Below are 15,587 nucleotides of genomic sequence, written 5' to 3' on the forward strand. Positions count from 1 at the left end.
CTGAAAGGGAAAATAAAAGAGTGAAAGAAACTATGAAATGTGCCCAGCACTGCTGGAGCCTATGGCCCAGCTCCCACCTCCCAAGTGGGGCACACCATCGCTGTCGTTATCCAAGATGTGGATGGAAAGGGTTGGCTGGGCCAAAGCCTAGTGAGGTCCCTGCAAACAGTGTCTGAGGACCCCGGAATACACGAGAAAGGATCCTTCTACAGAATCACCTTCCAGAACCTCCACTCCCCAATGCCCTCTTTGCTACAAAGGCTTTCAGAGAAGGGGGCGCACGCCAGCCCCTCCACAAAAGGCCTTTCTCCCCTTCACAGAGGGAAGGCTCACCTCTCCTGGGCACCCTCCCCTGGGGGCTGACAGTCTCCAAGTCGGAAAACAAAGGCCCATTCAAATCCCTGGGGCCTGTGCTGAGATAAGGAACTTCTCTAAAGCCTGGGTGAATGATCCGCCTGTAGGTCAGATGGGCTCCCATTCTTTGCTCTCCACAAAACTGTCACACCTGATTAAGTTGTCAAGTGACATGACTAAAGTCATCTTAATGTGAGATCCCTGTGACTCAGGAAAAGGTTTCAGTGACAGCAGGTCAACCAACCGCCTTTCATCCCCAGCTCTTTATTCACTCAGATAAGGCTTTGCAGAAGAGAACCAAGGCGGAGCACCAGCTATGCTGGTCATAGGTGGCAGATACTCATTAATATGGGAATTAATGGCGGGGAGCCCAGCCATCTCATTAAGAGATTTGTTTTCAACAGTGTTTTCACTGTCTTTTGAAATTTATAATATGTAGTTGTTGCTTTGATCAACTGTATACTATTAAAAATTGTGATAAGTCAACCTGTAAGAAATTTCCTAACACTTGGACTCTTCTGATCACAGTAAACTCTACAAATGTTTATACATTCCAATTTATATAGGATCTTGGTTTTAGATAAATATGATAGGGTGATCAAGGAAAGATTTTCAAGCATAAAATATGTAACACTGAGATAAAACCCCATTAAAGAAGTAGAATGGAAATATGAGTTGAAGAAGAAAAAGGAAAGATATAAAATTTCTGACCATTAAAAGACAGTTTGTGTGTGTGTGTGTGTGTGTGTGTGTGTGTGTAGTGAATATTCATGGAATCAAATCTCTATGGTATTGAGATTCCACTCGCTAATGTTTAAAAGGATAATCTATGAGTTTTCATTTAAATGGCCACATTTATAATTTGCTAGAAATCGCCTAGACCTCTACACCCTGGCCCAGGCAGCTGACTCCTCAGCCCCGTGAGAGCCCAGCAGGGTGGGGAAACAGGAAGTCCAGAAGGTGGGGCTGCTGCTTTCCCCCAGGCTGACTCCAAGGAGGGGAGTGCTCGACCCAAGAAAGATGACATCTGTGGTGTGGGAGCGGGACTCGGCACAGGAATCCTGGCGGCTATCCCTTCAGCTCTCTCCCCAGAGCCACAAATACCAGTCTCCCCTCACAGGACTCTAGTCTGCTCTGCACTCCCTCTGCCAGAGCCCAGGGTGAGTGGCTGCGACCAAGATTTTGAGTGCTGGCTCTTTAAGAGGGCACCTGTGTCTCTAGCAGACTTCTGTCTTTCCTTAGAGGACAGAATCCCAGCTGCTGTTCACAGCCAGATGTCACATGGTGCCTCTTCCTGGTGCTGGGGCTCTGGGCTAAGGAGCCCGACATGTGGTTGAGACCCCAGGCTTCTCAGGGGAACCTCTGCAGCTGAGACATCCCTCCGGAATCTCAGCCACCAGCCCTGGTGCTCACGGGGCCAGCCCTTATGTCTCCGCCCTTCCTACCAGTCTCCTTGTGGCTGCTTCTGTAAATCCTTGGTTATAAGACTTCTGTTCAGCTAGTCTTCAGTTGGTTATCCAGGGTGATTGTTTTATAATTTAGTTGTAATTCCAGTTTGGTCCTGGGAGGAGGTGAGTGTACCTTCCACCTATTCTGCAGCCAGCTTGGGTTCTTCTTTTAACTTGTTTTTAACATTTAGATGACAATGTAAAAATGTAGGAGGTAATGTAGCTTTAAAACAATTCTTCTAAGGTGTACCAATGCAAATATGTTTGAAGACCTGAGGCCTGGACCATCAGAGATCTCGCCTCCATAAGTGGCATCCTTGAAGTGGAAATAGTCACAAGCTGGCACTCCCTGGTCCTGTCCAGTGCAGGAGACAGCTCTCCCTGTGCCCACCTTTGCCTCAGCCAGGCCCCATGTTCCACTGGGACAGTCATAGCCATCTCCTGCCTATCCCCTTCCCTCCTCTCCCTCTCGGATGCAGCTCCCCATACCTTGCCAGGATTGTCCTTCTAATACACACAACATCACGAAATCCCAGAACATAGAATTCTTCAGTGAGTTCCCCCAACCACAAGCTAGTGCTTCCTGACTCCTCAGCTGCACATTCATCCCTTCAGCCCAGCTCTGCCCCATTTATCCCTGAGCCACATCCAACCTTCCTGAACCCTTCTCTGAGCCCATGAAATGCCACACCCTGCCATGCTGCTCCCAGGTAACCTTCCTGCCTCTCTCTGCCTGGAAAACGCCTACTCTCCTGCTAAGATGCAGCTCCAAACTCACCTCTTCCCTGAAGCCCTCCATGACTCACTGCAGGTGAGTCACAGACCTTTACTGTAGTGTCGCCGTCTGCTGGTGAGTCGGTGCCTCTAAACTGAAGGCCCACAACCATTGCTTAATAATCTCAGCCAGCCTCCTGAGGACCTGGCTAGGCCCCAGGTAAACAGGAAGAGTTATGAATAACTGGAACGTATTAAATAAGATCATGTATAAGGGGAGCATAGGTCCTGACGAATCCCACTCCTGTGTGTCTCTACTCATGAAAATGCCCACTTCTCTCCCATTTAATCATGACTCTGAGCTAATCCAGGCCCAGGCACCACCAGCTCACCTCCTCGAAAAATGAGCGTAAGTCTATTCCCCTTCTCCATCACATAGCAACTCAAATTCTTGAATAGCTCATGACATGAAAAATTGTCAGAACTTGTAAAGGTCTAAGTAGATTACATCCTTTGGTTCTTCTCTCCTTGATTCATTTTCAGGGATTTATAGGTTCACCTGTGCAGGTCCCAAGACCCCAGTCCTGGTCCCCATATGATCAAAATGCTATTTGGGCTTACAAACCAGTCTCTCTGAGAGCTAATCACTGGGGCAGGTCATCCCTGCACAAACCAGAAATGCAGCAATGACCCATGTCTTCCTTCATCTAGTATTTACTGAGCAATTACTATTTGCCAGGTGCTGTTCTAAGCATGGGGGATGCAACACTGAACAAAGCAGACAAAAGTCCCCGCCCTCACAGCACTTATGGTCTAGTAGAGGGAAGGCCGGACATGCACAGCATAGCAGTCAAATGCCTGGCCTAGAGGAGGTGAACAGTGCCACAGAGAAAAATAAAACAGCGAAGGGAGCTGGGGAAGTTCAGGCGAGGGCTTTGGAGAGCAGCCAGGCAAGGCTCCCCGAGAAGACAGAATTAAACAGACGCCTGAAAATGGTCCATTCCTCCTCTATGGTACTGTTAACGCGAAAAGTACTTTGCTCTCTGCTGTCTCACTTCCCCCTAATAGCAGCTTTCGGCAGGAAAACTGTCAAACGTGTTCAAGACTAAGTAGCTGAGGTCAACAGAAGTTGAGGCACCAAGGATTAGCCAAGGCCTCCCGCCATTTGGAGACGGAGCCAAGACTAGAAACCCAGGTCTCCTTAGGACCTTGCAAGCTACCAATATTTTCATCTAACAAAACGGAAGTGTGCTTCTTGATACGCAATACGCGCGTGGCTGAGGCAGAGGGCTGAGCAGAGGCGACGCGGTGGCCTGGGAGCCCACCCCGGCCTCTCAGGGTTCTCAGGAGGCCACACCTGGGTCCTGCTGACCTGGGGCTCGGGGACCTTTCTGCCGAAGGGGGGCCGCCCCACTTTCTGTACGTGAGCAAGCTGCCCTGTGACTCCGCGTCACGGGCTGACCATGGATGCATGCAAAGGCAAGCCCGAGTTCCTGTGCCCTGAGGACAATCCCAAATGCCATATACCTTTGCCATGGCTCTTCTTTGCGTTTCTCTGAAAGTCCGAGCTTTGTTTGATCAAATGACATGGACGGCCCAGAAACCTTGACAACCAGCTTGAAATTTTTTCTCCGCAATAATGAGTATTTACCCTGACCAAAAAAAAAAAAAAAGAATGGTGAATGTTGTATCATATTATTTCATAACAGTCTAAATGGCAAAGAGTAATATAACATTTTGTAATAATCATTGAGCCCCGGCCAAAAGGAAGCCTAGAATTAGGCTTAGGAAGCTGCGGGGAGATTCCCAAGGCACAGCAAGACCTGAGACCCGGGTTTGTGCAAAGCTTTAAGATCAGATAAAAGGGTTTAGACGTTCCTCTTGAAACACCTTCTTTACATTATAGCCACTGAGAAGACAACCTTGGAATCTGGGACTTTCCAGAGCATTATCTTGCGCTAAGAAGCCCTCGCACCCAGAGATGGGCCTTTTGCTACCCTCACCACTCTACAGCAGCCACCCCACCAAGGCCCCCCATGCCTCCCCTGAACGGTTCCCCGGTTCCTCACTCACATGCCTCCCCCCCAGCCTGTTCCAGGCTCTGCAGGAAGCAGCACAGGCTGAGCCCCGCTCTCCCCAGTGGGCACTTTAGCAGGAGGGACTAGAGATAAAGGTTGGGTAACAGTCAATGCTAAGGAGAAGCTTGCAGCCCGGCAGCAGCGAGAGAGGCTGATTCTGTGGGAGGCCGGTGCCCCTCTGAGAAAGGGGCTTTTCCGCAGAGAGCAGGTGGCAGTGAGACTGATGGAGGTGAGGGAGCGAGCCCTGGAGGTATAAATAGGGGAAGAGCATTCCAAGCAGAGGAAACAGGAGTGCAAAGCCCTGAGAGGGAGCCAGGGGGGTGAGTGGAGTGCGCCCTGGGGAGCAGCAGCGGCAGTGGGTGGGATGGAGGACTCAGCAGAGGACTCGTCTCCTCAGGTGGACCTGAGATTTCCCTGCTGCAGTCTCACCTGTCCGCACAGACCTTGCTTTGGCAAATCTGAACCCATTCACCGTTTTCCTCAAGAGGCACCTCTATAGGCTCCATTCCTGATGAGCAAAGGTTAGAGACAAATTTATTACCAAGCAAAAAGAACAACTATGTTAGTTAAAGTCTAATATTATGAAATTTACAAGAATCTTAATGACCCTGGAAACTGGTTGAATCAAATAAGTGTCTGGGTCTTGGAAATCTTCTAACAGATTCTCTTCGGCATGATGAGTGCCCCACAGCTGTGCATTGAGCGAATTTAGCAGGGGATCCTGCAGTGGGCGGCCACATCCAGGGTCCCAGGAACACTCTAAATTCCTTTGAAAGTTTTCTCTACCTCTGGATGACTGCACATCCCACAGTCATTGTTCTCTAAGCTACCTAAAATTCTTTAGAAATAGGCAGGCAGGCATGAAGGCTCATTCTACAAAGATATCAGCATAGGGTGTCAACTCTCGGTAGCCCCTAGGAGTCAGCATCAAATTAGATTCCTGCACCAATCCTCATTATTTCAAAGAGTCTGTTATGTCAAAGGGGTTGAGAAGCTATTTTTTAATTGTTACAGATACATCATACATATAAAGGAGTATATCACACCTGTATGTAACAGGTTAAAGAATAATATTAATTAACACTGATGTACACACTACTCAAAGAGTAGAAAGTAAAATATTCCACTCAAATCTTTCTGTGTATTATTATCCTGGGTACCTGAACTTGAACAAGAAAAATACAATAAAAGAAGGTAATATATCAAATCTCACTAATAAAAATAGGTATAAAAATACTTTTAAAAATCAGCAATCCAAATGTATCAACAAATCATTGCCAAGTAGCGTGTTCTCTCCCCCAAGAATGCAAGAATACTGTAGTACTGGACAGTCTGCTAATGTAGACATCACACTCCTAGAATATAGGAGAAAAATATAACCGAGAGATGCAGAAACAGCATTCAATAAGAAATGACTATTATTCGTGACAAAACTTTTGGCTAAATAAGAAAAGAACTACTTAACCCGGCAAATCAAATCAGTGCGCATCATTTTTATTTTTGAGACCTTAGAACTATTCTACTCAAATCAGTAATAAAGAAGGATCTCTTCCATCACTGTTACAACATTATACAAGAAGGCCTGGCCAAGAAGTAAGATTTAAAAAAAAAAAAAAGAGCCTACCGGCAGTGGCTCAGTGGTTGAGCGTTGATCTATGAACCAGGAGGTCACGGTTCAATTCCCGGTCAGGCCACATGCCCAGGTTGTGGGCTCTATCCCCAGTGTGGGGAGTGCAGGACCCAGCCAATCAATGATTCTCTCTTATCATTGATATTTCTCTCTCTCTATCTCCCTCCCTCCCTCTCTGAAATCAATAAAAATATATTTTTTTAAAAGAGAAATAATCATTAGAAAGGAAGGCATGAAACTATCATTTTAGAAGACAATATGCCAATTTACATAGAACATGTGACAAAATCTTCAGATCAACTAAGAAAACTAACAGGAATTCAGAAAATAATCTGGGTAAAACATTGATATACAAACATCAATAGTTTTTCTATATGGCATTCATAACCGATTTAATAGAAAAAATAATATTCAAAATACTCAAACTATTATATATCCAAAAATGTGCAGAAGTTTTCTGGAAAATATTATTAAATTCTTGGAGTAAGTAAAGAAGTCTTAAATGAAGAGAAATACTATCTGTAATAATAAACGCATAATATGCTAATTAGACTGGACAGCCGAACAACCTTCCAGACGTCCTTTTGGGTGACCTTCCAGGTGAAGCTACGGCGGTGGGGGCCAAGGCAGAGGTGATTAGGGGCAATCAGGCAGGCAGGTGAGCAGTTAGGGGTGATCAGGCAGGCAGGCAGAGGGGTTAGGGGCAATCAGGCAGGCAGGCAAGTGGTTAGGGGCAATCAGGCAGGCAGGCAGAGTGGTTAGGGGCAATCAGGCAGGCAGGCAAGCGATTAGGAGCCATTGGTCCTGGCTTGCGAGAGGGATGTCCAACTGACGGTTTAGGCCCGATCCCGCAGGTGGTTGAAGTCAAACCTACTTTTGTCTCTACCCTCCTCCACCCCGCCCCCGTATGCACTGCATGTTTTCATTCTCTCTGCTGGCTTTTATTATAGACTAGTAGCATACATAAAGTTACAGACCAGCTCTATCCAGTGGAATTTTCTGTAATGTTAGAATATTCATTCTCTGCAGGATCAGGACTAAACTGTCAGTTGGACATCCCCTGAGGGGTCCGGGATTGCAAGAGGGTGCAGGCCAGGCTGAAGGACACGCACCCCCCATCCTGTGCATGAATTTCATGCACCGGGCCTCTAGTTTATATATAAAAGACAATATTATATTACATAAATTCTCCTGAACTGAATATATGGCATTACAATCAAAATATAATTACAAATATATAATTGCAAAATACATGTGCTGTTCAACACTGTAACCACTAGCCACATGCAGCAATTTAAATTAATCAAAATTAAATAAAATTTAGAATTCAGTTCTCTTGTCCGACTGGCCCCATTTCAAGTGTTCAGTAGCCACGTGTGACTGGTGGCTACCAAATGGACAATATAGAGAATGAATATACCACCATCACAGAAAGTTCCACTGGACAGAGCTGGTCTGTAATTTTATGTATGCTACTAGTCTATAATAAAAGCCAGCAGAGAGAATGAAAGCATGCAGTGCATACAGGGGCGGGGTGGAGGGGGGTAGAGACAAAAGTAGGTTTGACTTCAACCACCTCAGGAGGCAGTGGGGCTGACCCAAGCAGGTCACTGAAATTCAGGTTTCTTTACTGATTTCCAAAGACTGCAAGGACGTGTCAAGAATGAAGGCCGGCAATTGAGCATTTATGAGATTGTACCTAAGTGCATGGTGCCACTGTGACATTCTTTTGAGTTAATAAAGCTGTTGTAATAATCATATCTTGCCTGTCTTTTTCCATACAAACAATCATAAGCCTACTTTTACCCACTCTGTATTATGATGACTGAAGGATATGAAAGGAATGTAAGTGAAAAGCACACCACGTGATTCCAGAAGTTATGCCTCTTCAGTTTCTGATTGGACCCTCAGGTCTTTACCTTTCCCCAGAAAATTCCCACAACAAGAGAGGAACAAGCTTTCTGTTGTCTCCTCTAGGCATCATTTCAATATTTGGTGGCGGAAAAGCCTTATCTTCCTTTCACGGGAGTCTAAAGGGCACTCTGACAGCTGCATGGTGAAAAGGAACCCATTTTCCCACCTTTGGCTCTAACGACCATGATCCTCTGCTGCAGGTCAATGCGGGGCTGGACCAGGCACAGCCGTGGCTCCTGCTTCTGACTCAGGCAAACGCCGTTGTGGTTCACAACCATCCAGCTCCGGTCGTACAGCAGCCCTTGGTGTCCCACAGGCCACTGCGTCACCTAAACAAAAAGGGAAGCACGTTGTAGGCCAGGGCTCCTCGGCAATGACCTTCACATTATTGCGCGGTGGCTGCGCCCATACAGCTGGACTTCAGGGAGTCAGCACATACTCCTGAAGGAAGAATGGGGAGGAAGAAAGTCAAACCAGAGGACAACGCAAAGGACCCAGACACCTTCCACTCACCCTACACACCCACCCTTCTCCATCTCAGCCCGTTTCTTCAGTAGGTGAGGCATGTGCGCGGTACCGCACCCAAATCCCTCCTCACCACCCCCCACTCTTTCTCTCGGTTCCTCCAATGGACCAGGCTCTTTCTCACCTCAGGGTCTCCTCACATGCTGTTCCCTCTGCCTGGAATGCTCTTCCCCCTCTCTCTGTATGCCTGACTCCCAGGTCTCAGGTTAAATGTCCCCTCTTCAAGAAGCCTTTCCTGCCACCTCCAAATATAATCTAAGTACCCCACTGCAGTGAACTAAATGTCTGTGTCCCCCCCAGAATTCATATTAAGAGTCTAACTCCCGATGTGAAGTTGTTGGGAGGAGGAGCCTTTGGGAGGTCACTCGGTCACAAGGGTGGAGCTCTCATGAATGGGATTAGTGCCCTTTTCAAAGAGGCCCAGAGAGTTCCCTCACCCCCGTGTTAGGACACCGCAGGAAGGCAGCTGTCTGTGAACCAGGAAGTGGGTGCTCACCGGGCACCAAATCTGCCTGTGCCTTCACGTTGGTTGTCCAGCCTCCAGACTGTGAGGAATAATGTCTGTTGTTCATTAGCCACCCAGTTGACAGGTTTGCTCTAGCCGCCTGAATGGACTACCCACCCGGATTCTCTCTGGCATCCCCACCTTCGCCGTCTTGGCCTTCATCAGCAGTGTCATTCCATTCACTTGGTGGTGTTTGGTCTCTGTCTATTTCCCTTCTGAGACAGTGCCCCTCCCCGCCCCCCCACCAGGGAAGGAACCATTTCCATTTTGCTCATCACTGTCCACCAGGCTCTGGCCCACAGCCTGGCAGGTAGCAGGTGTTCAGTGTGTCGTTTTTGAAAGAGCAGAGGGATGGAAAACCTTGAGCAATGTACGAAACCCTACTGAGACTCAGTGTCCTCATCTGTAAAATGGGATAGCAATTGCTGCCCGTGCTGCGTGCGACGTAGCTGTCCCGCGGAACAGGACCCATCTCTGAAGACAGTCCTGTGCGCAAGGGCACCTGGAGTCCCCACCTGCCTCCGTTTTGAAGTGGAGGTGAACTTGCTTGTTTATGGCTCAGCCTGGAGGGCAGGCTTTTGTGGGACACCCCGAAAAGCAGGTGACAAACAGCCTTGACCCCCGTATGTCTGACCAAGAGCCAGAGAGCCTGTCACCCCAGAGACTTGGGATTCTGGGACCTGGACCTGGGACTTGGACAAAGGCAGCCGCACTTTGGCCACAGCCGGGGGAAGGGCGGGGGGCGGGGGGGGGTGAGGCAGGCACTCCAGTCTCCCAGCTTGGGTGACCCCAGGCCAGCTGCTTTTAAGACAGAGGATAGTTCACGTCCACGGGGGAGCTGAGGGGAACACGTTGCATAAGGAGTCACAGACCTGGGTTCAAATCCCTGCTCTGCCCTGTCAGACCTGGGTAAAGCGCTTCACCTCAGTGGCCTTCGGGCTCCATCTCTACAAAATGAGGATGATATTACCATGCGCCTCATATTATTGTTTTAAGAATCAAATGAAACAAGGCACATGAAATGCTACATTAGGGAGGCAGCCCATGCATTCGCTGAAAGTTGTATCTATAATTATCAACAGTAAGCAGGTGGGCCCTGGCCGGTTTGGCTCAGTGGATAGAGCACCTGCCTGCAGACTGAAGGGTCCCAGTTCGATTCTGGTCAAGGGCACATGCCTGGGTTGTGGGCTCAATCCCCAGTAGGGGGCATGCAGGAAGCAGCCGACCGATGATTCTCTCTCATCATTGATTTCTCTCTCTCTCCCTCTCCTTTCCTCCTTGAAACCAATAAAAAAATATATTATAAAAATAAAAAGAAATAAAAACAGTAAGCAGGCGTTCACCACTCAGGGTCCCCTCAAGGGTCCTTGCAGGCAGAGCCCTGTTCAAAGGTCAGCCCAAACCAAGAGAGTCCGATAGACCGGCTCTTCAGACGGCACAACACTCTGACCTTGAGTGGGATTTTCTGCATTTTTTTTTTCACATTCTGTACTTTTTTCTTCACGTTGCCCAAAAAGACCCACATTATAAACAAAAAAACAAGCACTCCCCATTCTGCCATTAAACCCTTACCTCAAACGCAGCACAGGATTTGATGGGGTAGAGGAAAAGGTTGGTGATGACATGTGGCCCAAGGCCCCCACCCGGGGCTGCTGCCGCTTTCTCTGGAGGGGCCTGCAGGGTCCTGGTGGCCTCCGGTAGAGGCGGGCGCAAACACACAGCACCCACGGCAGGGGGCCAGTCATTCCCGGCCCTGGAGGCTGTGGGGGTGTCTTCCCGAGGAGAGGGACTAGGTCTGTGCCCAGTGGCGGGCACAGTGGTGGGCACGGTGGCGGGCATGGTGGTGGGCACGGTGGCAGGCACGGTGGCGGACACGGTGGTGGACAGAGTGGTGGGCACAGTGGCGGGCATGGTGGTGAGCACAGTGGTGGGCACAGTGGTGGGCACAGTGGTGTGCACAGTGGTGGGCACAGTGGCGGGCACAGTGGTGTGCACGGTGGCAGGCACGGTGGTGGACAGAGTGGTGTGCACAGTGGTGTGCACAGTGGTGGCACAGTGGCGGGCACAGTGGTGTGCACAGTGGTGGGCACAGTGGCGGGCACAGTGGTGTGCACGGTGGCAGGCACGGTGGTGGACAGAGTGGTGGGCACAGTGGTGTGCACAGTGGTGGGCACAGTGGCGGGCACAGTGGTGTGCACGGTGGCAGGCACGGTGGTGGACAGAGTGGTGGGCACAGTGGTGTGCACAGTGGTGGGCACGGTGGCGGGCACGGTGGCGGGCACAGTGGTGTGCACAGTGGTGTGCACAGTGGCAGGCACAGTGGCGGGCACGGTGGTGGGCACGGTGGTGTGCACAGTGGTGTGCACAGTGGTGTGCACAGTGGTGGGCACAGTGGCGGGCACGGTGCTCTGAGCCTCGCTCTCTGCTGGTGCAGTGCCAGCCTCCCCAGAGGCGGCCTGAGGAACAGGTTGGCTACGTTGCGGGCGCAGTCGGGTGGCTATGATGAACTTGAGAAAGGCTTGGGCATCCTCAAGAGTAGACATGTATCCAAATGAAATCCTCACAGACCCTGTCGGCTGCCCATCGACGAGGTCCACGTCATCTCCACAGACATGACCAGCCTGGAAGAGAAGGGAACGAAGTCAGCTGCTCCTCACAGATCGATTTCGTTCATCTTGTAAAATAAAATGGACCCAGAAAATGGAATCGCACCTCTAACCTGGGCTGCGTGCCTGCGACGTCGTCCCGCAAGCAGGGCTCACTGTCTAGATCGCCCTTTGCTCAAGTGCAAATTGGGGTCAATACTGATCTCCAGGGGCCATTAAAAGCTTAAAGCAGTGGTTCTCAACCTTCCGGCCCTTTAAATACAGTTCCTCATGTTGTGACCCCACCATAAAATTATTTTCGTTGCTACTTCATAACTGTAATGTTGCTACTGTTATGAATCCTAATGTAAATATCTGATATGCAGGATGGTCTTAGGCGACCCCTGTGAAAGGGCATTCGACCGCCAAAGGGGTCGCGACCCACAGGTTGAGAACCGCTGGCTTAAAGGAAACACTTCGCGGAAAGCATCTACCCAAGCTGCGAGCTGCGCACAAAGCCGACTGGCAGAGAGGGGTATGGAAAGATGACCAAAGCTCCCGCAGCGCCCGGGGCTCACCTTCAGGGTCCACCCAGGGCTGAGGTGGGAGGACACCCGCTGGCCACACCCTCAGCCTCTCAGAACCAGGGAGGCCTGCATCCCTGGCAGCTGCCCTTTGAGCTGCTGCCCTATGAACCACCCTCCTGAGGCCACTACGAGAGCCAAAGCCGAAGGAAGCTCGAGGGTCCCTGCTGGGCGGCGGGGGAAGAAAGGCGAGAGGTCCCCATGCCTCTCAGAGCTCCGGGCCCCCCGGTGCTGGTCACTGCCCAGGACGCCCCCTCCCAGCACCTAATCCGGGTCAGTCCTCCAGGGAGGTGGGGCCCCGCACTCATTCCACAGGATCAAGCATCCCACCTGGACTTCCCTGTTTGTGTTCTGAGCTTCCCTCTCCCTCTTCTCAAATAAAACCGGGTCGTGGTTGGTCGGGATCTAATATATGCGATATTTACTGGCAACCAAACAAAACTCAAGTTGAAACTATTCCTAAATAAATAAGGGCTCTCTGCCACTCAAACTGTTATGAAAGGGTTCCAAACAGCTTTCCCTTGAAGTGAAATCCTCAGTGCAGGGGGAGGGACGGGGGAGGGGTTCTGATGGACGTGGAACGCCCCTGGGAGGGTCCCCCCCTCACCCAGCCCAGGACGAGGGGACTCCAGCTTGGAGATGTTCACCCTGATCGGGCTGGGCTAATTAAGGGCCCCCTGTCAAAACCCCTCTTCAGCCTTTACATTTTGCCTTCAAGGTAACAAATGACTCATGGAGATACCATCCCGAAGCATTTTCCATGTTTGTTGATCTGCTTCCTTTGCACATCCACAGGGTGGGCTTAGAAAGTGAGCCAGCGCCCACCCGACACGAGGCCAGCCTCCGGGATTCTCGGGGGCACCACCCTGGGGTGTTGCCAGCAAGCGTCTGGGCCTCAGGACCACAGGGCCTGACACCCACCTGAAGGTGCTTCTTGACCATCTCGTCGCTGATCCCCAGGTGCCGCTGGCAGGCCCCCGTGTTGCAGAAGCAGCCCGTGCGCACCTGGATGTTGAAAAGACTGGCCATCTTCTCCACCTGCGGGTTGAACGTGACACGGAGCCAGTGAGGAATGACCGGCGTTACTCGGTGGCCTGGGAGAGTTTTGGGTCCCTATCTGGACCTCTCTTTCCTAACAATAAAATGAAAACAGGAGCCTGCAAGTTTGCTCTAAAGTGCCATGATCTTCACAAGTTTACTAGACACATTGTATAAGATGTTACTGATCATTAAGGTTTATCCAGTGGGATAGAGATGTTTGCCTGAGAAAAGAGAAAGTATCGCCCTGGCCAGGTAGCTTGATTGGTTAGAGCGTCATCCTGATACACCAAGGTTGGGGGTTCAGTCCCCGGTCAGGACACATACAAGAATCAACCAATGAATGCATAAATAAGTGGAACAACAAACCTCTCTCTCTCTCACGCGCTCGCTCTCTCTCTCTCTCCCCCCCTATCAAAAAAAAAAAATACTTTAAAAAAAATACAGAGAGAAAGTATCGAGTGTAAGCCAAAATTCCAAGTTAGGGCCCACACATTTCAAGGGAGATGAATAAGTACAGAACCTGAGCACGACATGGGCAGCCCCTCGGCACCCTCTGCCACAGGGTTGATTCCAGAGCAGGCCCAGCTGAGCTACCACTCAGAGCAGCTCACAGCCTGGACTGAAGACATCACTGTGTTGAGCTTGTGTGTTATCAATTTGCTTTTCATAATGTCCTAACTTTGGGCTGAATCCCAGAACTGCTGTTCAATCCAGAAGTTCCAAGGTGCTTTTCTGTCCCCCTGGCAGCGCAGGGAGGTGATTCACATTCACTCAAGACACACAGGCAGGGTTAGCATGGGGGGCATTTGTCCCAGCTCTTCTGCTGTGGGCCAAGGGCTCCATTCCTCCAAGGGCCTGGAGGCCCAGTGAGGGGCCTCAGCCCCGGTGACTCAGGTTAAACTCAGGGGAGTCACCTAACTGCGTTCAGGGAGACAAATACATCTTGACCAGTGGGGTAAGCCCTTGAACTTTCCTCCCTGGGAAGTCACATGTTGGGTCGCCAGAGCAGCCGCGAGGATAGGGCGCCCTCTGCAGACCACAGGTCGCCTGGGCCAGCCTGGGCCCTGGCTGGGCAGTGCTGGCAATGGTAACTGTCTTGTCAAGACCATAGCTGTCTCCCCTGGACTATCAGAATGAGAAGAAGCTATTCTCTGGGCTGAACCAAGAGGCCTCCAAAACCAACTCCACTCCTTTAGCCCTGAGGAACAGCTCAGTGATGTGGAAATCCGATCATGACATCTCTGGAATCTGAGAGGAGACCTGGCAGCACCTCTGGGTCTGCCCAAACCCATTCCCAGGGTGGAAGGGATTTGTTGCAATAGTGCCCTCTGGTGGACATTCTTAGAACAGCACTCTAGTAAGGGATTAGTGGCAATGGTGCCCCTAGGGAAGCGCCTCACTCCCCCACCCCAACTCCTGCCACACTCAATCAGATGTCACCCATGACACCCTTCCCCCCCACCCACTCCTACTTATCATTGCTGCGAAGCAAGCCACCCAAACTTGGTGGAATAAAACAACCATTTTATTGTGCTCCCGACTACGGTGGGTCAGGAATTGAGAAAGGGCACAGAGAGGGTGACCTGACTCTGATTCTTAATTTCTCAAGTCTCGGTTGGGGGGACTCAAAAGCAGGGAGTGAGGTGGCATTGGAGGGTGGACTCACCTGGAGACTGGCTGACTCATGTGTGCATCTGGCCTCCCCAGCGAGGCGGGCTCAAAACAGCACTGCCACCATACTGTGCCCACCCGTGGCCTCTCCCCGGCTTGGCTTCCTCACAGCAGGACAGCCTCAGGGAAGAACTGCTTACATGGTCACTCAGGGCTCCAAAAGTGAGTGGCCCAGGGAACAAGGCCAACGGGCATCATTTGTTCTGACCTAGCCTCCAAAGGCATGCAATATCACCTGGGACATTCTATTGGTTAGGGCAAGTCGTAAACCCACCAAGATTCAAGGGGAAGAGACAGGAACCCCACCTAGAAGAGGATGTTGTAAAAGATGCTGTTTGGGCCATACTTCCCTTCATCCAAATTTCCCATCATGGCTGAGTTTTCTCTCCCTCTCAACCCTGCTGAGTCCCACACAGGCCTGTTATGTGCCCAGCGAGGTGCAGGTTGCTGTGGCTGGATGAGTCCTGCATCCAGGGAGGGTGAGGAACAGGCCTGACCACCAGGTAGCACCCGGGACTCCCCGCCAAGAAGTATTGTG

General features: G+C 50.5%; 1 protein-coding gene across 2 annotated transcripts in view; it reads right to left on the reverse strand.

Annotated features, from left to right (window-relative positions):
- The window catches only part of MOCOS (molybdenum cofactor sulfurase), a 41,366-nt gene that overhangs the window by 8,432 nt on the left and 17,347 nt on the right, over window positions 1-15,587 (reverse strand). The window contains exons 7-12 of one of the 2 annotated variants that reach the window (XM_036322060.1): window positions 13,259-13,375; window positions 11,577-11,789; window positions 10,741-10,986; window positions 8,305-8,467; window positions 5,024-5,102; window positions 4,044-4,168 (exon numbers count right to left, since the gene is read on the reverse strand). In XM_036322060.1, the coding sequence (XP_036177953.1) occupies window positions 4,044-4,168; window positions 5,024-5,102; window positions 8,305-8,467; window positions 10,741-10,986; window positions 11,577-11,789; window positions 13,259-13,375 (943 nt within the window). Of the gene's footprint in view, window positions 1-4,043; window positions 4,169-5,023; window positions 5,103-8,304; window positions 8,580-10,740; window positions 11,790-13,258; window positions 13,376-15,587 lie in introns of those variants that run through there. The other variant, XM_036322059.1, reaches the window with a different exon arrangement.

This window comes from Myotis myotis, unplaced genomic scaffold (genome assembly GCF_014108235.1).
Source record: "Myotis myotis isolate mMyoMyo1 unplaced genomic scaffold, mMyoMyo1.p scaffold_m19_p_9, whole genome shotgun sequence".
NCBI classification, from domain to species: Eukaryota; Metazoa; Chordata; class Mammalia; order Chiroptera; family Vespertilionidae; genus Myotis; species Myotis myotis.